Consider the following 23,742-nt stretch of genomic DNA (forward strand, 5'->3'; position numbering starts at 1 on the left):
GAATAAGAAAAAGCAGCGATGCCGTTCTATCGCACAAGTCATGTATATTTCTTACTCTCGTGCTGTCTGAACGCGCGAGCGTGTCTCGAACCCAAACAAAAACGAAGGCGACTGTGGACCAGCCGCACAAAAACGTAGAGGCTCCATCGCCGTCCACTGATTGTCCAGTCTATATATTGTTTGGTTAGTGGTAATATCTAAAAATGTTGTAACATAAAACGTTGCACGACCAATGCCGGGCAATACCTGCTAAGATATATATATATAGATATATATAATATAAATATTGATCTAATGTAGTTGAATATCTAATTGAAAATGGTCAGGTTGCGGTCAAAATTTATAAATCTTTAAACAAATATTCAAAGTGATTCAAAAAGTACAACATAATACTAAGCTTTCCTGTTCCCACATGTTCAGAGCTCCCATAAAGCAGTAAATTTATCCAAAATATTGTTGTACTATCCAACATGTACACTTTAAACAGGCATTGATTTCCAGAATGTAGTGCGTGGAAACTTATAATTGAAAACATATTTCATTTCCACCGTTTCCTGAACTAGTTCATATAACATCTTGTGGGGTTCTAAATACATTTCATTTTGCTCTAGTTAAATACTTTGCTTGCCTTGTGAAGAATGAGTAAAAGTGTATTATTAAATTTTTCTTAAAAGTTAGCCGCGTATAAGTTAGTTGTGTAACCTAAGAGTGCATTATTTTAATTAAATAATTCAGACAAACTAAAAAATGTCTGAACTTCAATCATCATTGCTATTGAAGAAACAATTGGCAGGTACGTTTCACATGCCTAAATGCATTTACGAAATAATGTGTGTGTATACATACGGAAGAACATCAGTGATATTAGCGCCATTTGCAAGTATTTCTACATATGTGCATGCTTAAACACTGCATGTGAGAAAATATATATAAATACTTATGTATATTCAATTATATTGTAGAAATCTATATCTATATATAGACCAGGTCTTGTCTTGGCTGTAGCATCCTTTTTATTAATACTTATATATTAATAAGTACACCACCAACGTATATTTGTTATTGTTGGTGGTGAACATTATTTACCTGAACCACCAGTGCTCATGTACTACGAGCACATGTACATAATGTATTCATCAGTAGCTCTGGTATATTTAATAGGTTGTCTGATGAATAATGGACATTTAATGTGATATACATACGTTTTGTGACTAATATTAATGTATTTTAGTATATATATGTACTGTAATTTATACATATATATAATTAATTAATTATATTGAATATATATACATATATGCATGTATAAATGTTTGAAGGGTTTTATTGATGATCTGTATACATATGTACATACATAAATACGTACACATGAATAACCAAACACTTATTCATCTTGTTTTGGCACTGCGTGATTTAATATAATCTTAACACGCATATGTAATAGGCAATAGGGATATTTTGGATCACCTAAGAAGTAGGTGTTTATGTTTCAACCAAATAAAATTAGTTGCAGATTGTTATATATGTAAATGTAATATGCGATAAATGTATGATACGAACGGTATTGTCTACCGTCACATCCACAATCTGACAAGTTGTAGCCATGTACGGCTCTGTGAATGGGTCGTTCTGAGACAAAAGTGATTTTCCACTGCACTGCATTTGGCGTTAACATCCACAATTATCGATAAATCTAAACACGTTTTTCTAATATAAAGCTGGTTTTGGCGACCTTTCCATTTTATACCCTGAACCCATTAAAAATGGGTCATAAGGGTATAAATGTGTTTATGCAAATAACAGGCAGAAGGAAGCATCTCCGACTTCATAAAGTATATATAATCTTAATACCCAGGTCAATGTAGCCGTCTGTCCATCCTTTTGTATGTATTTATGAGCGCAAGAATCTCAGAATTTATTAGAGCTAGAGACTTGAAATTTGGAATGTTAATCCTCCTAGGATCCCCGTTTCCAAGTAATCGATAAAAATCGATGTCGAAATCCTGTTTTTTGAGCAAATCCCTTATGGTTTTAGAGCTAGAGTCACTAAACTTGCATAGCATTTAGAATAGTATATACATATACACATATGTATACATATATCAAGTATCTTTCATTTAATAGCTATCGCCACCTCCCCACTACCACCACTTTGCTATAAATCAAATGTTAAACCACCTAGTATTGCCCACCAATTTGAGCCACAGTTATAATTTTGAATATATATATATAAATATATATATATATATACCCTGGCCATGGAAAGTTTTGTGTAATCTGTCCGTTCTATCTTGAACCATCGAATTAAGAACCAAACGTTGGAATCAACGTTCACCGCCCATGTTAGTCTTTGGACGAGAGTCTTGAAGCAGAATAAAAGCTTTGACCCGTTATTTTCATCCAGCAACGATGATTTTGTCAACAAATATAAACGAAATTTTTACAAAGATCATTGAACAGTTGAAGCCAATTATAAACAAAAATACTGCAGATTTTCCTCCAAATTTTCATAGTTTCGAGTGAAAATTCCAAAATCGCTGAATTTCGTATTAATTTAATTTTTATGTTGCGCTTTGAAAATAAGTTTAAAGCATATCGGACACAACTTTGACAATTTTTTACCCGATTTTTCACTTAGATTTTTGAAAATGATTTTAAAGCCGATCGGAGGGTAAACAAAAAGCTCTCATACTACTGTTTTCAGCCACAGGTGCACATGACATTTTCGAATTTGCTGAAACAGTTATTTATTAATTTAATATGTGGGCATTGAAAGTAAGTTAAAGGCCGATAGGCCGAAACCTAGTCTTTGATTCCCATTTTCCACAGAGGAAATGTGTTTAAGGCGATTGGATAGTAAACAAAACACTTTTACACAAAAGTTTTTTCCACAATTACGGTTGGAATGTCCCAAAACCCTGTATTAGTGTGCACTACAGTTACATAAGATAACTTAAGTACAAATTTCAGCTTCCTAACTCTTATGGTCAGGGCAACAGTTTTACACATAGAGATTTTTATCGCTACTTGAGTACATTGCAGAAATCAATTAGCTAAAATCTACGTTAATTTTAAAATTAATGGGTAGGTGCGTACACCAAAATTGTTTTACTATGTTCTCGTATGTTATATTTGTATTAATCATCATTTCCCCAGAATTAAAAAATTTCTATTAATAATTTAGGTTTCTCGACAATATATATGTAAATAAATGTGTTATCTCTATATATAAAACTGTTTGTCCTGACTGATTGACTGATTGGTGATCAACGCACAGCTCAAACCATAGAAGCTAGGAAGCTGAAATGTTCACTTTAGTTGCCTTATTTATGTGATGAAGATGCACGTTAAGACGGGTTTTCGAGAAATTCCACCCGCAAGTATGGAAAAATCGCGAAAACGTTTGTATCAAACTTTTTTGTTTAGGCCGATAGGCCTCAAACTCAACTTTAATGTTCTTTGTTCAAATGAATTTGAGGGGTGTTTCACACTTTTCCAAAAATGTATTCCTCCTTGGTGGAAATGGGGGTCAAAGATTAGGGGGGTGAAGTTTCGCGCTTAAATTCATTTCCAAGATTCCAGAAGAAAAATCATTTGAGACCTGTTTCACATTTTTGGCAAAATCAAAGCATCCTCGGTAAAAAGTGCAGTTCATAGATTTTTTTGGTGACGTTTTAATTTTTTTCCAATTAACTTCAAAATTATTTTCAAAGCTCTACATAAAAACTTAATGAATACGAAGAATACGATTTTGGAAATTCCACCAGCAACAGTGGTAAATTGGCGGAAAACGTTTGTATGAAAGTTGGTTGTTTACCGTCCGATCAGTTTTAAAATCATTTTCAAAGCTTTTTGAGAACATTTATTTTATACGTGCCACGAGCAGGGCCGGGCCGCTAGTATAATATACACTGCCACCCTTTTATAAAATACAGTTTAAAGCCTTGAAGACGTCTGCACAAAAATTTATATTTAATTTAAATCATCAGGCTCAACAGATAGGACAATATGTCCGTCCGTCTGTTCCTATGCACCCTTTTCTCAGTTTTTATTTCATATTGACAGCGTAAACTTTAAAATAATGCATCGCCACTTTGTTAAAGAAGACTTTTAAGTGTTTTAACTTTTAATAGGTTAACAAGTTATTATAATTGAAAAATTAATTCTTACTGAATAATCCACCAACTTACAGTAAGTATTTATAAAAGGTAGAAATATAAATTGTATGAGTTAGAAAAGAGAACATAAAAGCTCGTACATACGTGACACCATAAGCCTGTGTGACTAAGGCGTTTACAAGCGAGAGTTCGCCGACTCAAATCAGTCATCAATAAGATCAATAAGACTCAACAGCAGTCATCAATATTTATATTCGGTTACTAAATTTTTTATTATCCACATAGACAAATTCAGAAATAATGAAATAAAAATAGTTGGGCTGCAAATAGGACAATTGTCCTGGCGAATACATAGGTCTTGTATCGGCCAGAAATTGGCACAAATTTCACTAACAATTTCAGTACCAATTGCATACATAAACTTATTGATATGACTTGAGAAACACCTGTGATTTCTTCCAATTATATTATACCAATAGTGTGACCGTTTTTGGTCTTTATTATTATTTTTTTTTTAAATCAAATATATTAGCGATGCAGATGAAGAAAGAAGAAATGATTCGCATGTCGTCGAAAAACAAAAGCATTATTATTGAGTGTCATCAAATATTGTCCTTGGTTTATCGTGCCTCTTTCTCCCTAACGACACTCAGTAGTCGGTTGTTTCACGACCTTTCCCGCCGTGCCCAGTAGGCAGATTGGCCTGTATTCCGTGGGTTCCTCGATTGCTTTGTCCCCTTTCGGTAGATATATTAATTTCTGTCGTTGCCAACGAAATACACCGTCATGTACACATCTAGTGGTGCTTTATGCTAATCTTGAGGTCACGTTTGGCTGCCCGCAGGTCTTCCAGCCTAAATGCAAAGTCTGGTCGGCCTCGGGTTCATTGAGAGCGCCTTCTCACACGTAGACAGGCCATCCTTAGGTCGCTGATTTCCTCGTTCCACAAGGTGATCCTCTTCTATTTGGCTTCCTACTGGGCTTGGATAAGTCACACGCATCCGAGATGTTTTCCATAAGCTGTCGCGATATGTCTTCTGCTAACTCCGTGCTCCATGTCCGTTGGGCAAGGTTTCCTCGTATAGGCAGTTATCTTTCCATTTGGGGCCTGTTAATTTGGGCTGATGATTTCTTCGTCCTTTCCCGTAGATCTCGTATGGACTACTTGGTGGTCGCTGAATGTAAATTCGTCGCTGACTTTCAATGTTGTTCGTCTATAAAGTGAGCTGCTGAGCAGGTCTATAATAGAGCCTCTACCGGCCTTGCAGTACGTGAACGCCTGCTCGTCGTTTGCAGGGCCTACGTCGATCGCCCCGAACTCTTCTATCAGGCTGGTTCCTCTCACGTCGGTTTCCTTGCTTTCCCAACCCACGGCACAGTCGTTAAAGTCCCTGGCTATGAAGAGGAGAGCTCTGTTGCGAGCGTCTTTTGATATTTCCTCCAGCATATTTCTGAACCACCGCAGTTCCCAGCTTGAGGGTGCGTTTTATTATTAATTAATTAATTTTCGCTTTTACGAATCCGTCGTGTGCTGCTCTGACTTCCTAAAGCGGTGATTTGAGGGACCAAATGGCCACTTTTCCGCATTTAATTGCTGCCCAGCCACTTTCAGGTTCAGCTGTGTGAACTTCATTTTTATTAGCCAGGGCTCTCCTAATCACGGGTCGTCTGCCACTGCCGCCAATGTGTTTGGAGTCAGTATTGCCATTATTGCAGAACATACACTGTGCCTCTTGTTGGCAGTCGTTAGCCCGGTCATTTTCTCCGCATCGACGACAAAGATTTGATCTGTCCAGTTCGCTCTTGTGTGTCCAAACTCACCTTTCGCAGGTTGATGTTTTCTGGGGATATGTCCAATATTTGGATTTGGCCCATCAGCGCCTCGCAGATGTCCGCTCTGGTAGTGATTTCGTCCAGGTCCTAGCACTCTATCGACACTCGGTGGGACAGCATCGGGACCTCAGCATTGTTTGTGTGTGTGTTAGTTATAAAATGAAAGGTGCTTGATCTGTATATACTATTTGGGAAGCTATAATACATGTCAAATTTTCTTTTGCTCAAAGATCAAGATTTCGATATCCCATTAAAAGTAGGAAAAAAGATTATAATGTTATTGTGTGTATATGTAAGCAGGCAGAAGAAAGCATTTCCGACCAGCCGAGTCGATCTATCCCTGTCCGCCTGTCTTTCCGTCCGCCAGGCCATATGTCGCATCGATCTCAGAATCTAATACAGCTAGAGACTTGAAATATTACTCGTAGGTCACCCTTGTGCCCGAGCAGTACGATAACTTGTCCCATTTGCAAGCAATCGATCAAAATATAATCTAAATCATGTTTTTCTTTAGCAAAACTCTTAAACCGCATGACTATCTGTATACATATACATCCAAACATTCATGCGCATCTTTATTGCGTTCTATCAACAGCATTGGAATGCGATTGAATTCTATGTTGTGTGTATGCTCTCCTATTTTAATTCGTTTTTTTTTTTTTTTTTGCACCGAAAATACATTGTTCGTATGGCTATCGAGCAGAGCCGGTGGCAAGTAGCTGGGTTGGTCACGCTGACGTTTGATATTTTTGGTACCTGAATCCATTAAAAATGGTTAAAAAGGGGTTACACTTTTCATTGAAATAGTATATATATTCTTGATCAGAATCAATAGCCCTCTTTCGTCAATCTTAGAACCTAAATGGGCTAGAGAATTAAAATTTTAAACGTTAGTCGTCGTAGTGCCCGCGCGGTACGAGTTGTTTTTCGATTATCGCTAAAAATCAATAAAGCAACTTGGTTAAGGAGCAAATCTTTTAGATTTTAAGAGGTAGTCACAAAATTTTACGCAGCTTTTATAATAGTATATACAGATGAAGTGGCCTTCATTTTATTTTAGATCAATTTGTTTTCAATAAAAATTATTGGAACGGCTGTGAGGAATGAGGCGGTGGTTACGAGCTTGATTCCGTTACAGTGAACTAACTTTTTTTTTGCCCTCAAGCGCGTCGCGCGAGCTCCCTTTGGTGTTGGCAGAAAAGGGTTCGCGGTCTCCCCGGGAATTTCAAACTAGAGCCTCTTGTTAATATAGGCTCTCATACTTTGCTAGATCAATTAGTCCGTTAATGCTGATCGAGAATAATTTGACTTTATCGTGTCGAAAAGACTACTTTCTGCTTTTTTTTTCGACTTTCTGCCTTTAACAAGCATTTGCACAAAACCTTTAACCCATTTTTAATGGGTATAGTTATATAGGTAAAAATGAGACGCGGGTGAACATAACTCGTCGTAAAATATTTGTATGATAGATGATATTTCTAAGCCTTGAGCGGTCCTAATTTTTTCTAAGACATCAATTGTACAAGTAAACAAATCCCGTTTTTAAATAATGGATAAACATTTATTTTTCTATAAACTAAATTAGATTAGGGATACTTAATTTTTGAAAGCTATGATACATTTTTAAAGTGCTCACTTGCCAGTTCTTTGATTTCTACGCTATCCAGAATATTAGGGTTGATTAAGTCTATTTTTGCCAATGTTAAGGACATTTTTAAACCTTTTAAGTTTGTAATACTCGTTCTGCTTATATTTTACCAAAATGATATAGTATATGTTCAGTTGTTGTTGGGAGGTTTATTCCAATATCTTATGATTTCGTTAAGTCTTGTATGTATTTCCTGTCGATACGCCAGTGCAGGCGTGTACCGTTTTTAAAGTTGGTGCAAGCAAATCAATTAACATCCAAAATGGTCAAATCCACCTTGACCGATTCGCTTGCGTCCAAGGCTGGTATCATTGCCGGCGTCAAAGCTGGAGAGACGCGTTTCGCCGATACGCGCAAGGATGAGCAGGATGAGCGTGCAAGGGTTTCTTGATCAATCTGATCGATTCACGCGGTCACGTGGATTTCTCCTCTGAGGTGACCGCCGCCCTAGGTGTGACCGACGGCGCCCTCGTTGTCGTGGACTGCGTTTCCGGTGTGTGCGTGCAAACGGAAACTGTGCTGCATCAGGCTATTGCCGAACGTATCAAGCCCATTCTGCTCATGAACAAGATGGATCGCGCTCTACTGGAGCTGCAATTGGACGCTAAAGAGCTTTACCAGAGTTTCCAGCGTATTGTGGAAAACGTGAACGTTATCATTGCCCCCTACAACGACGATGTCGGTCCAATGGGTGAGGTGCATGTGGATCCCAGCAAGGGTTCCGTCGGTTTCGGTTCCGGTCTGCACGGCTGGGCCTTCACCCTCAAGCAGTTCTCCGAGAAGTTCAAGATTGATGTTGTCAAGATTATAAACCGACTGTGGGGTGAGAACTTCTTCAATGCCAAGACCCTAGAAATGGCAGAAGCAAAAGGAGGTGTACAATAAGCGCTCCTTCTGTATGTACATTCTGGATCACAAGGAGGAGATCAACACGCTGCTGGAGAAGATCGGCGTGGCCCTGAAGTACGAGGATAAGGACAAGGATGGTAAGTCTTTGCTGAAGACCGTGATGCGCACCTGGCTGCAAGCCGATGAGGCCTTGCTTCATATGTTTGCCATCCATTTGCCCTGGCCCGTGGTATGGAGATGCTGTAAGAGGGTCCTCATGATAATGAGGCTGCCGTAGCTGTCAAGAGCTCCGATCCCGATGGTCCATTGATGATGTACATCTCCAAAATAGTACCGACCTTTCGGTAAGGGACGTTTCTATGCCTTTGGCCGTGTGTTCTCCAGCAAGGTGGCCACCCGCCAGAAATGCCGCATCATGGGCCACAACTACACTCCTGGCAAGCAGAAGGATCTGTATGAGAAGGCCATTCAGCATACCATCCTGATGATGGGTCGCTATGTGGAGAATATTGAGGATGTTCCCTTTGGGTAACATTTGCGGTCTTGTCGGTGTCGATTAATTCCTGGTCATGACCGTTACCATCACTACCTTCAAAAATGCCCACAACATGAGGGTGATGAGAAGTCCGATCCTGTGGTCTCCTATCGTGAAACCGTCTGTGAGGAGTCCAACCAGAAGTTCATGAAGGCTCTGTCCATGCCCGACGATCTGTCCGAAGATATTGATAAAGATGATGTTAGCTGCAAGGATGATTTCAAGGTCCGCGCCCCTTATATGACCGAGAAATATGACAACGATGTGACTGAGGTCCGTAAGATCTGGTGCTTCGGCACCGATAGTACCAGACCCAACTTCATCCTCGACTGCACCAAGTCCGTGCAGTACCTCAACGAAATTAAGGACTCTGTTGTCGCTGGCTTCCAGTGGGGCTCCAAGGAGGGTATCATGGCCGATGAGAATCTACGTGGCGGTTGCTTCACTTTACCCTGCACGCTAACGCCATCCATCACGTCATTGCCTGTACGCCGTTGCCATTACAGCCTGTCCTCGCCTGATGGAGCCCGACTATCTGTGCGAGATTCAGTGCCCAGAGGTCGCCGTTGGCGGACTCTACGGTGTGCTGAAGAAACGTCGTGGCCATGTCGTCGAGGAGAACCATGTCGTGGGCACAGCCATTATCAAGGCTTATCTGCCTGTCAACGAGTCGTTCGGCTTCACCGCCGATCTGCGATCCAGCACTAGCGGTCATTGGCAGGTTCTGCCCGGTGACCCGTGCGAGCCATCCAGCAAGCCCTACCAGATTGTCCAGACACCCGTAAGCGTAAGGGTCTCAGGGAGGGTCTGCCCGATCTGTCTCAGAATTTGGACAAGCTGTAAGCGACTCCAATTTGGGGCTCAACGTGCTGCAGCTGGTTAATAACAAGCATGTGGTGGAACGTTCAAAAATGCAACAACAGCGTTTTAAAAAACACATACAACATTAATGAAATTTTGATTATTAATTGTATGCAATTTTGTGTTTTCTTTCTAACCGTCTTTTTTCTGAGTCAGTTAATTATCCTTGCATAAACTTAGTGCTCCCAGTCGTCAAAGCCTGAGTGCAGGATATTATTCCCAAAATTTTCATGCTCCGATCATCTCGTTTGCGTCTATAGCGTCTTTCGCACGACGTAAATCGTCGTTGTATTTCCTAGCACGTACGTACGTACGTAGTCATTATACTAAGATCTGCCATTATTCCTTCTGAGCACTGGTTCACTTTGGGAGAGAAAAATTCTCATAACTGCGCGATTCAGACACACAAGCGCACAAATTCCTCTATTCATATACAATATATGCAAGCATGCGTAAATAGCGAGTCCAAAATATTTTAAACGCACACATGGCAACGCCCTGCATTGCGTGGGAATAAAAAAAGCAGCGATGCCGTATTATGAACCCGAACAAAAACGAAGGCGACTTTGGACCAGCCGCACAGAAAAGGAGAGGTCCCATCGCCGTACTTCGATTGTCCAGTCTCTCTTTGTTGTTTGGTTTGTGGTATAATGAAGCATCCTCGACCCCATAAAGTTCGTCCGTCCGTATGTATGAACTTAAGGATCTTAGAACCTATAAGAGCTAGATACTTGAAATTTTAGGCTAGTCCATGCGCAGATCGAGTTCTTTTCAGTTACAGTTTGGCCGTTCGTTGATCACCAGTTTTATTTAGAGATACATAGTATTACTCAAGGATATTAATAATTATTATATTTGAATATATTTGTAAATAACAAAAAAATAACAAATAAGTTTTATTTTTTACTTTCTGTTAAGAAAATAGACTTTGGATAAAGATGAAAATTTAAGATTTAATAAATATATATAATATATAATATAATATAATATATATGAGACTTTATTTAATCTGCAAAATTCTTACCATTTCTTTATTTCAGAACTAAATAAAAACCCCGTAGAAGGTTTCTCAGCTGGATTAATTGATGAAAATGATATATTCCGTTGGGAAGTCCTCATAATTGGACCACCAGACACGCTTTAGTAGGTTTATTCAAGTAAACATATTTATATTACATACAATAAAATAAATACATTTCACTTTCAAGGAGAGCATCGATTTTATTTTGCAATCACATTTAGGGGCCTTAACTTCTCCTTCAGCAAAAATTGTATCACAAAATATAAAAAACATCTAACTCCAGCACATCAAAATGGCATGCTGCCCTTTAAAATCAATATATTTTTGTTTTGTTTGCTTACTTTACTTTTGATTCGTTCTGTTTTGGAAATTTGGATATATTTCTATTTCGAAAAATATTAATACGGTCCAAGGCAAATTTCGAGGCCTGTCCATAATGTACTCAAACCGGTAAATCGCTGCATCATTAATCAAAAATTAACAGTGTACTACTGTGTACAAGCCATAGACCAGTGATTACATAACATAAATGATTTATATTAGTAATATATTATTTAAAAAAAAAAACATCAATTTCAAACGTTCTTAATTCGAGGTAATTCTGTGAAAATATTTTCAGTTTAAACTTCTTGAGAGAAAATTGGGCAACGTACTTATTATCGTGTTTACAGCACTAAATAATAATTAAATAATTTCACAAACTTTAGACATTACGTTCCGTTGCACGTAATATGTAAACTTGTCGTAATTACAGATGTCCAAAGTACGCATAAAAAATAAACTTTTCTACCATATTAATCCACACAAAAATGCTGATAATACATTAATATATTTGATAAACCCTGAACCCATTCAAAATGGGAAAAATGTGTATAATGTATATGTGCAAAAGTATGTAACAGGCAGAAGGAAGCATCTCCTCCGACCCCATAAAGTATATATATTCTTGATCAGCATCAATAGCCGAGTCGATCTAGCCATGTCCGTCTGTCTGTCCGTCCGTCCGTATGTATGAACGCAAGGATCTCAGAACCTATAAGAGCTAGAGACTTGAAATTTAGATGTATATGCTCCTAGTTCCCGCGCAGATCGAGTTTGTTTCCGATAATCGATAACTTACTCCGTTTCCAAGCAATCGATAAAAATCGATATCGACATCCTATAAATCAAGTTAATAACCCAACTTTTATTGCCAACCAATTTAAACCACAATTTAAATGCAATTGATTTTTTCAGAATACACATATATTTTATGGTACAATAAGATATACTGTAGAAAATTTCATAAAGATCGGTTAAGAAAAACCAAAGTTATATGCAACTGCGCAATTGAATGGGGCAGCAGCTTTAAGAATTTCTGTATACACAATTCTGTACACACACATCCATGCGCGTCTGCTTCGCATTCTAATAGCATGGTAATTTCATCTTTTTTTGTAATGCTATTTTAGTTCCTTTTTAATACCCTGAATCCATTAAAAATGGGTATAAGGGTATATTGTATTTGTACAAAATCCAAATGTATGTAACAGGCAGAAGGAAGTATATATATTCTTGATCAGCATCAATAGCCGAGTCGATCTAGCCATGTCCGTCTGTTTGTCCGTCCGTCCGTATGTATGAGCCAAAGGATCTCAGAACCTATAAGAGCTAGAGACTTGAAATTTTAGATGTAGATGCTCCTAGTTCCCGCACAGATCGAGTTTGTTTCCGCTAATCGATAACTTACTCCGTTTCCAAGCAATCGATAAAAATCGATGTCGACATCCTGTTATTTTTTAGCAAATTGGGTAAATAAGAGCTAGAGCCACCAAACATGATATGTTGCTTCTAGAATATTATAGATATTTCAAGTATCTTTCATTTCATACCTATCGCCACCTCGCCGCTACCATCCCAGAGCTATAAATCAAGTTAATAACCCAACTTTTATTGCCAACCAATTTAAACCACAATTTAAATGCAATTGATTTTTTCAGAATACACAAATATTCTATGGTACAATAAGATATACTGTAGAAAATTTCATAAAGATCGGTTAAGAAAAACAAAAGTTATATGAAACTGCGCAATTGAATGGGGCAGCAGCTTAAAGAATTTCTGTATACATGTACACACACACATTCATGCGCGTCTGCTTCGCATTCTAATAGCATGGTAATTACATCTTTTTTTTTTGTAATGTTATTTTAGTTCCTTTTTTTATCATAAGTACTTAATTGTTGGTGTGGTTGCTGAGTAGAGTCGACAGTAAGTAATGCGGTCAGTTGCAAATTCGAGCCCTGCCAAGGGAACTTTTTTTTTTTATTAATTTATTTGGTGTTGGAATAAGAGGGTTCAGGGTATCCCCTATTCGGGAGCTCCCGACTAGAACCTCTTACTTGTTTTATATAACTCAGTTGATGTGAATATTGCTATCAACTTTTTTATAAGAAGCTGAACTCCCTTTTAGATGTTTGTATTCCAAACTCAATTCCATCAATTGCTTCTTCAAAGCCACCCTGGTTTACTCAAAGACTGCCAAAACTTAAAGTCTAAATATTTTTAAAAAGTTTAATAAGTCTGTGTCGAGTATCGATTTGGCTAAATGTTCTATAGCCAAATTAAACTTATCTTTTACTGAATTCCCAGTGCAATTCGCTCAAAATCGGAGACAGGCTTATAATTTTGTAAACTTGAAGCGTAAATCTGTAAGTTTGCCATATTCTTTTTCTCTCGGGATTGATTCTGATTCTGCTAACCTCTTTGCTAACTTTTATACCCTTGCAGAGGGTATTATAGCTCTATGCGAACTAGTCTCTCAGTTTTAAAGCTATCTTAATAAAACGTTGCAGTTATCCCTCTGTCTATTGCACGCAGTACATATGTACCTACCACTATATTATATAGCTGCCATAGGAACGACCGGTCAAAAATTAAGTTGTATTATGAAAAACATTTTTGTTTATGAAGCTATCTTCACCAAAGTCGGCATATAATAGTTTTACTATGCTCCTCATATATATGCAAAATCCTGTTCACATATGTATGTTGCAGTGTATTTACGTAAATATCTTGTGTGCGTGTATTCACATGTGCATTTTGTGTTGCTCAGCAGATTACCAATATCTTTGAAGCCGATTCTATCACTGTGAACTTTGTACTTTTATTGTATTTCCCGACGCTTCCAGGGCGAGCCCAAATCTACCTTAATAAGCGTTATCGGTAATTGAATCTTACACTGGTGTTCTATCCGGGAGCTGACCCAAGTAAGGTGACCTTTGAGATTTACCAAAAATCCATCCCTAATTCTGATGCTTACTACACCATCACTCGCCAATTGAAACAAATATATGCTGAGCTTAAAAAAGATCAACCATATCGCTCACTTCTCAATCCCCAATCGCATTCGGTTCTCGACCTCCATATTCCCTAAGAATATTATCCCTAAATAGCCAATAAATCTCTATAAGCATACTGCCGACTATAGAAGGTGTGTAACATGAGTCTGCCTTGCAGGCGGGTGGACAGAATTCACAAGTTATGAACACGAACAGGCGTTCTATGTGTTGAACCACACAAATCTGTAGACTACGTTACAGCTGACACTTTGCATTTGTTTGGGAACCAACTATAAAATTTAGCTTTAGGCTTACTAGCCTTGCAGCGTATATTCAAGAAGCAGCGACAACAGCAAAAGATTCTTGAAAATCAGATCGATTATGCAAACCAGAGCACTTTCAACATTCAGGGGCGTGAGCCACTATACGTGGTGGACATCCTAACCATATCCAATGCAAATGGCGTTCGAAAAAAAAAATACAAGAGCTGCTGAAGACCTATCTGGTCGCCTGTAAGCTGTTTGGCTATTTCTACTCCTATCTAATACTCTAATACTCTATAGAGTTTTAGAATTCACTAAGGGGCAAATGTTCCCTTCCAGGTGTCCAACAATATTAGCAATCAGCTGCATCTGTCAGCCGGTAGGAACTACTAAGAAAATTTGTAGATTTTAGATTTAGCAGCCATCGGAACACCTAGTTCTTGAACCTTTGCTGATCGCAAGGAGCCCGGATATGGCTGGTCTACAGGACTCGTGACTGTCGGACGTATCCATGTTGGCAGCCTACCACGCATGATTTTTATTTATTTTTTTTTCATTTTTGTTTTTTTATTTCCAGCTAACTTTTTGTTACTTAGCAACTTTTATCAGCGTGAATAAACCACGCATGAAGTGCAATAATTATATCGACAAAGGTGAATAATTAGGCGTTAGTCTAGTAGGGTGTTAGTCTAGTAAGGACAGACAAGTTTATTTGGCTAGTCAACCTAGCAACTTATGAATAAATATTATACCTATCATAATTATACAAATTATTGAAAAATAGAGATTAATCATCAGAAATCAAATGGACCAGGATCCCATTTAATTTTTCACGATAAGCAAATAATAAGAATTATTTATGTAATTTTTTAATTCAGTCTTGATTAATTTACCATTATCAGAACCAGGCCCACGAGCCAAACTTAGTTTGTTAGGCAAAGTCACTGATCCAACGCTTAACGAAACTGATTAAACAAATTACGTTTGTCGGTCGTAAGATGGAAATCGAAATCGAATTTATGTTTCTGCCTTTCTGCCATCATATATTTAGAATCTTACTGACATGGTACCACCATATCATATAGTAGCCATGAAAATGGTTGGTCGAATATTAAGCTCTTGTTTGAACAAATTTTTTATTCATCAAGTTATCTTACCCAAACTGGCCATTTAACGAAATGTGTAACGCCCATAAGGAGACTTCTCCAACCCAATACACCATATAGATTAGCAAAAACAGTCGAGTTAATATATATATTATTTCCGTATGTACAAATGCGAATCTAGGCTAAGAAAGGTTTTGTATTTAAGTATTGCCCGCCTTCTAGGAGCTGTTACTACTGTGTAGATCACCGTTCCCAAGCAATGGATAAAAATCGATTTAAAAATTCAGTTCTTTACAGCAAATATCTTTTTACTTAAAATATAAAGACACAAAATTTGACAAGTAACTTCTAAAATATTATATACAAATCAAGTATTTTTACCTTTATAAGTAAATTCAGGGTATTAGGAGTATGGAGCATGGCAAGTAGTTTGGTCTGTTGAAGGTTGTTTCGAGTTCGACAGCGACAATGGGATTAGGGCATCCGCTAGTCAAGCAATACCTACCAGAGAACATTATCTTTCTTTTAAACTAGCTTGTTTTTAATTTAATTTTATTTTGTAAATTAAATAGTCAGTAACAATAGTATATAACTCAAATAAAAATTCTTTTATGTAATTTACACACTTGTACTATCATATTCCGAGGATAGTATAATTTTGTGCACATTTATCATGAAAACATATTTAAACTATATAATGTGGACGTCCTTCAAAGGTAAAGACTATTCTGAAACCTCAATTCTATTGAACTGAAAAGATTTACTACAACACAGTTAAAGTTAAAACAAGAGGTTTTAGTCGGGAGCTCCCGACTAGGGGATACCCTGAACCCTCTTATTCCAACACCAAATTCAGCTCGCGCTACGCGCTCTTTTGCTTTAGAAGTGACAAAGATAAATAAAAAAAAAAACATAAAAAAAAAAGTTCCTTTGGCAGGGTTTGAACTCGTAACTGACCACATTACTTGCTGTCGACTCTACTCAACAGCACAAAAAAAAAAAAAATACTACAGACGCACATGAATGTGTGTGTGTACATGTATACAGAAATTCTTCAAGCTGCTGCCCCATCCAATTGCACTTTGGTTTTTTCCTAACCGATCTTTATGAAATTTTCTACAGTATATCTTATTGTACCCTAGAATATTTGTGTATTCTGAAAAAGTCAATTGCATTTAAATTGTGACTTAAATTGGTTCGCAATAAAAGTTGGGTTATTAACTTGATTTATAGCTTTGGTGTGGTAGCGGGGAGGTGGCAATAGGTATAAATTAAAGATACTTGACATATATATATAATATTCTAGAAGCAACATATCATGTTTGGTGAATCTAGCTCTTACTATTTACCCAATTTGCTCAAAAAAGAGGATGTCGATATCGATTGCTTGAAAACGGAGTAAGTTATCGATTAACGGTAACACACTCGGTCTGCGCAGGCACTAGGAGCACCTACATCTAAAATTTCAAGTCTCTAGCTCTTATAGCTTCTGAGATCCTTGCGTTCATACATACGGACGGACGGACAGACAGACGGACATGGCTAAATCGACTCGGCTATTGATGTTGATCAAGAATACATATACTTTATGGGGTCGTAGATGCTTTCTTCTGTCTGTGACATACATTTGGATTTTGCATAAATACAATATACCCATTTTTAATGGGTTCAGGGTATAAAAATTAAATAAAAATGTAGGACAATACTCTTGTCCACACTGCTCGAAAGTTAGATCTTTTATGCATGAAAGAAGCGAAAATATCATCAAGATCAATAGCTTATATTTAACGTATTAAATGCTTTCTAATTTATTTAATTTAATAGGGGCATACGACTAACGCATTTTAAATGTCAATTACTTAATTAGTAGATCACATCTATTATTCTTTCAGTCCAAAATATATGTTTGAATTGTGAACCTCCCCAATAAAAAATGTTTTTGTTTATTTTTTTAACAAAAAATAAAATTGTGTATTAAATTTAAAAGATGAACAATAACGGCATCGATGCTACTATCGTTTTAGAGAATATTTCCAAAGAGCTCCGTTGCTAATATGGTTAACATTAACAAATTTTTTTATTGATATGACTACCTTTAAAATACCCATACTAATAGCTCCCATATTCACTGTATCCTAAATATTTTTCCATTATATTTTTACCCCAATGTATTTGACCTCTTCAATTAAAAGAATTAAGCATAAACTTCACCCACCCACCCTCCATGTTAAATAGATTAAATTCAATCAACCAGCAAATTTGGGGAAAACGGTTTTATGTACCTTTTTCGTTTATCATTCGAGTAGACTTAAACTCAATTTAAAACATTGCTGTCAAACTTTACGACATGAGGAAAATTCAGCGATAGTTTAGTTTTCGGCTCCAAGCACGCACCACAGACGGAACACTTTGAATCCAACTTTAATGGCTAAAGCAAGATAAAACACTTTGCGCTCGACTCCAAAATCCCTTGAAACAAATATTTGAAATCACAAAATATAGCCCAATGTGAATTACATAATGCTTATGCAGCTACCTATTGATTCATTTATACACAACACCCAAGTTCATCTGCGCCTGCGCAGCAACACTTTAAAATTTAATGTATAATAATATTGAATATTCAAATTGGACGAGATAGCGATACAAAATTAAAATTCTGTTTTAAGTATGGTACAAACTTAAAATTTTAAATATATATTTTATATATTTTAAATTACAACTTTGTACAACTTCATACATGGACATGGTTAAATCGACTCGCGCTCATCACACAGACGAACATAACTTGACTCAACATTTTGTACTCGTCAAAAATATATTTAATTTATGCAGCATGCCTGGACATATATTTTCACAAACTTAATAAAGCATTAAGCACTAAAGCAACTAAAAATGTTTAGCTAAATTTTTCACGGACGGGAAATATGTGGAAAATTCGTGTCTCAATGTTAAGCAAAAAGCTTGGACCGGATAAGGCCGGGAAATACTATTTGTATATACCTATTGATTAGCTTTTTTGTGTTCTTTATCAACAGCGAAGGAGGATTCTTCAAGGCGCATTTATACTTTCCAAAGGAGTACCCTCTGCGCCCACCTCGAATGAAGTTTGTTACGGAAATTTGGCATCCAAATATTGAAAAAAATGGAGATGTGTGCATTTCGATTTTGCACGAACCAGGAGATGACAAATGGGGCTACGAAAAAGCATCAGAGCGTTGGTTGCCGGTGCACACAGTAGAAACTATTTTGATATCCGTGATATCAATGTTAGCGGATCCCAACGACGAATCCCCAGCAAATGTTGATGCTGCCAAGGAATGGAGAGAATCCTACACTGATTTCAAGCGCAAGGTGGCACGCTGTGTCCGAAAAAGCCAAGAGGAGTGTTCATAGAAACTGGATTTGCTCTATATTTGTATATTTATATTAAAAATTTGATACATTAAAATGAATAACTGAATTAATAGACATATAAACTTAGACTATCTTTTTTGCATGTCTTAAATAATTAACAAGAGGTTCTAGTCGGGAGCACCCGACTAGGGAATACCCTGAACCCTCTTTTTCCAACATCAACTGCATATATATATTCTATTTTAGAATCTATGTGTCAAGTTTGGTGACTCTAGCTCTTAATATTTACCAAAATTTCCCAAAAAACAGGATATCGATATCGATTTTTATCGATTGCTTGGAAACGGAGTAAGTTATTGATTATCGGCAACAAACTCGACCTGTGCGGGAACTAGGAGCATCTACATCTAAAATTTCAAGTCTCTACCTCTTCTAGGTTCTGAGATCCTTGCGTTCATACATACAGACAGACGGACGGACAGACAGACAGACGCACATGGCTAGATCGACTCGGCTATTGGTAGTGATCAAGAATATATATACTTTCTGGGGTCGGAGATGCTCCCTTCTGCCTGTTTCATGCATTTGGATTTTGCACAAATACAATATACCCTTATACCCATTTTTAATGGGTTCAGGGTATAATTATACCTGATTATATCTTAGGGAATATAGACTTTTCCTGCATTTCTTATAAGCATTTAAACCTGTGCTTCTGGGTTGCCCTAAAAATGTTATAGTGGGATGCTCAATGACTGATCATTCGTGTCAAAAATATATCCAAAACAAGGAGATATTTGATGTTTTGAAAAAATACAGTCGCTTCGACTGACTGGTGTGCTATTTTGAAATAAAACGAGAAAGAAAGGCTATAATCGGCACGCCGAAGATCTAATACCCTTGCAGACCCAACCTTTTCTTAATGCTTATAGTGCTTTGTCCGTATCTAAGAAGCACAGGGAAAATAGTTAATGCCGAGTTTGTGCAAGATATCTTGAAAAACAAAATGTTTTTTCATACAAAAACTTAATTTTCGACCGATCGTTCTTATGACAGCTACATGATATAGTGGTCCGATCTTAATAGGATTTTGCATATATATGAGGAGTAAAGTAAAACTAATAAATGCCGAGCTTGGTCAAGATATCTTGAAAAACAAAATGTTTTTTCATACAAAAACTTAATTTTCGACCGACCGTTCCTATGGCAGCGATATGATATAGTGCACGAACCAGGAGATGACAAATGGGGCTACGAAAAAGCATCAGAGCGTTGGTTGCCGGTGCACACAGTAGAAACTATTTTGATATCCGTGATATCAATGTTAGCGGATCCCAACAACAAATCCCCAGCAAATGTTGATGCTGCCAAGGAATGGAGAGAATCCTACACTGATTTCAAGCGCAAGGTGGCACGCTGTGTCCGATAAAGCCAAAAGGAGTGTTCATAGAAACTGGCGTTGCTCTATATTTGTATATTTATATTAAAAACTTGATACATTAAAATGAATAACTGAATTAATAGGCATATAAACTTAGACTATCTTTTTTGCATGTCTTAAATAATTAACAAGAGGTTCTAGTCGGGAGCACCCGACTAGGGGATACCCTGAACCCTCTTCTTCCAACATCAACTGCAGATATATATTCTATTTTAAAATCTATGTGTCAAGTTTGGTGACACTAGTTCTTAATATTTACCAAAATTGCACAAAAAACAGGATATCGATTTTTATCGATTGCTTGGAAACGGAGTAAGTTATCGATTATCGGAAACAAACTCGATCTGTGCGGGAACTAGGACCATCTACATCTAGAATTTCAAGTCTCTACCTCTTCTAGGTTCTGAGATCCTTGCGTTCATACATACAGACAGACGGACGGACGGACGGACGGACAGACGGACAGACAGACAGACGCACATGGCTAGATCGACTCGGCTATTGGTAGTGATCAAGAATATATATACTTTATGGGGTCGGAGATGCTCCCTTCTGCCTGTTACATAGATTTGGATTTTGCACAAATACAATATACCCTTATACCCGTTTTTAATGGGTTCAGGGTATAATTATACCTGATTATATCTTCGGGAATATAGACTTTTCCTGCATTTCTTATAAGCATTTAAACCTGTGCTTCTGGGTTGCCCTAAAAATGTTATAGTGGGATGCTCAATGACTGATCATTCGTGTCAAAAATATATCCAAAATAAGGAGATATTTGATGTTTTGAAAAAAATACAGTCGCTTCGACTGACTGGTGTGCTATTTTGAAATAAAACGAGAAAGAAAGGCTATAATCGGCACGCCGAAGATCTAATACCCTTGCAGACCCAACCTTTTCTTAATGCTTATAGCAGCACAGGGAAAATAGTTAATGCCGAGTTTGTGCAAGATATCTTGAAAAACAAAATGTTTTTTCATACAAAAACTTAATTTTCGACCGATCGTTCTTATGACAGCTATATGATATAGTGGTCCGATCTTAATAGGATTTTGCATATATATGAGGAGTAAAGTAAAACTAATAAATGCCGAGCTTGGTCAAGATATCTTGAAAAACAAAATGTTTTTTCATACAAAAACTTAATTTTCGACCGACCGTTCCTATGGCAGCGATATGATATAGTGCACGAACCAGGAGATGACAAATGGGGCTACGAAAAAGCATCAGAGCGTTGGTTGCCGGTGCACACAGTAGAAACTATTTTGATATCCGTGATATCAATGTTAGCGGATCCCAACAACAAATTCCCAGCAAATGTTGATGCTGCCAAGGAATGGAGAGAATCCTACACTGATTTCAAGCGCAAGGTGGCACGCTGTGTCCGATAAAGCCAAAAGGAGTGTTCTTAGAAACTGGATTTGTTCTATATTTGTATATTTATATTAAAAATTTGTTACATTAAAATGAATAACTGAATTAATAGACATATACACTTAGACTATCTTTTTTGCATGTCTTAAATAATAAACAAGAGGTTCTAGTCGGGAGCACCCGACTAGGGGATACCCTGAACCCTTTTCTTCCAACATCAACTGCAGATATATATTATATTTTAGAATCTATGTGTCAAGTTTGGTGACTCTAGCTCTTAATATTTACCAAAATTGCCCAAAAAACAGGATATCGATATTGATTTTTATCGATTGCTTGGAAACGGATTAAGTTATCGATTATCGGAAACAAACTCGATCTGTGCGGGAACTAGGAGCATCTACATCTAAAATTTCAAGTCTAGTCCTTCTAGGTTCTGAGATCCTTGCGTTCATACATACAGACAGACAGACGCACATGGCTAGATCGACTCGGCTATTGGTAGTGATCAAGAATATATATACTTTATGGGGTCGGAGATGCTCCCTTCTGCCTGTTTCATACATTTGGATTTTGCACAAATACAATATACCCTTATACCCATTTTTAATGGGTTCAGGGTATAATTATACCTGATTATATCTTAGGGAATATAGACTTTTCCTGCATTTCTTATAAGCATTTAAACCTGTGCTTCTGGGTTGCCCTAAAAATGTTATAGTGGGATGCTCAATGACTGATCATTCGTGTCAAAAATATATCCAAAATAAGGAGATATTTGATGTTTTGAAAAAAATACAGTCGCTTCGACTGACTGGTGTGCTATTTTGAAATAAAACGAGAAAGAAAGGCTATAATCGGCACGCCGAAGATCTAATACCCTTGCAGACCCAACCTTTTCTTAATGCTTATAGTGCTTTGTCCCTATCTAAGAAGCACAGGGAAAATAGTTAATGCCGAGTTTGTGCAAGATATCTTGAAAAACAAAATGTTTTTACATACAAAAACTTAATTTTCGACCGATCGTTCTTATGACAGCTATATGATATAGTGGTCCGATCTTAATAGGATTTTGCATATATATGAGGAGTAAAGTAAAACTAATAAATGCCGAGCTTGGTCAAGATATCTTGAAAAACAAAATGTTTTTTCATACAAAAACTTAATTTTCGACCGACCGTTCCTATGGCAGCGATATGATATAGTGCACGAACCAGGAGATGACAAATGGGGCTACGAAAAAGCATCAGAGCGTTGGTTGCCGGTGCACACAGTAGAAACTATTTTGATATCCGTGATATCAATGTTAGCGGATCCCAACAACAAATCCCCAGCAAATGTTGATGCTGCCAAGGAATGGAGAGAATCCTACACTGATTTCAAGCGCAAGGTGGCACGCTGTGTCCGATAAAGCCAAAAGGAGTGTTCATAGAAACTGGAGTTGCTCTATATTTGTATATTTATATTAAAAACTTGATACATTAAAATGAATAACTGAATTAATAGGCATATAAACTTGGACTATCTTTTTTGCATGTCTTAAATAATTAACAAGAGGTTCTAGTCGGGAGCACCCGACTAGGGGATACCCTGAACCCTCTTCTTCCAACATCAACTGCAGATATATATTCTATTTTAAAATCTATGTGTCAAGTTTGGTGACTCTAGCTCTTAATATTTACCAAAATTGCACAAAAAACAGGATATCGATATTGATTTTTATCGATTGCTTGGAAACGGATTAAGTTATCGATTATCGGAAACAAACTCGATCTGTGCGGGAACTAGGAGCATCTACATCTAAAATTTCAAGTCTAGCCCTTCTAGGTTCTGAGATCCTTGCGTTCATACATACAGACAGACAGACGCACATGGCTAGATCGACTCGGCTATTGGTAGTGATCAAGAATATATATACTTTATGGGGTCGGAGATGCTCCCTTCTGCCTGTTTCATACATTTGGATTTTGCACAAATACAATATACCCTTATACCCATTTTTAATGGGTTCA

General features: G+C 37.3%; 1 protein-coding gene across 1 annotated transcript; it reads left to right on the forward strand.

Annotated features, from left to right (window-relative positions):
* The first annotated feature begins 618 nt into the window (after positions 1–618).
* On the forward strand, positions 619–19,033 carry LOC115760399 (ubiquitin-conjugating enzyme E2 G1). The gene is made up of 3 exons (XM_030701700.1): positions 619–793; positions 10,885–10,987; positions 18,593–19,033. Exons 1-3 carry the CDS (start codon positions 748–750, stop codon positions 18,948–18,950), a joined length of 507 nt encoding a protein of 168 aa, XP_030557560.1. The 5' UTR covers positions 619–747; the 3' UTR covers positions 18,951–19,033.
* Positions 19,034–23,742: the final 4,709 nt, after the last annotated feature.

The sequence above is a fragment of the Drosophila novamexicana genome, unplaced genomic scaffold (genome assembly GCF_003285875.2).
Source record: "Drosophila novamexicana strain 15010-1031.04,08,12 unplaced genomic scaffold, DnovRS2.1 tig00000434-arrow-pilon, whole genome shotgun sequence".
Taxonomy (NCBI): Eukaryota; Metazoa; Arthropoda; class Insecta; order Diptera; family Drosophilidae; genus Drosophila; species Drosophila novamexicana.

Excerpts from the sequence above, each read along its gene's own strand:
- LOC115760399 (XM_030701700.1), top strand. The coding sequence starts at position 748 with ATGTCTGAACTTCAATCATCATTGCTATTGAAGAAACAATTGGCAG. Across the intron at positions 794-10,884 it reads ATTGAAGAAACAATTGGCAG|AACTAAATAAAAACCCCGTA; the intron begins GTACGTTTCACA and ends TCTTTATTTCAG. Across the intron at positions 10,988-18,592 it reads GGACCACCAGACACGCTTTA|CGAAGGAGGATTCTTCAAGG; the intron begins GTAGGTTTATTC and ends CTTTATCAACAG.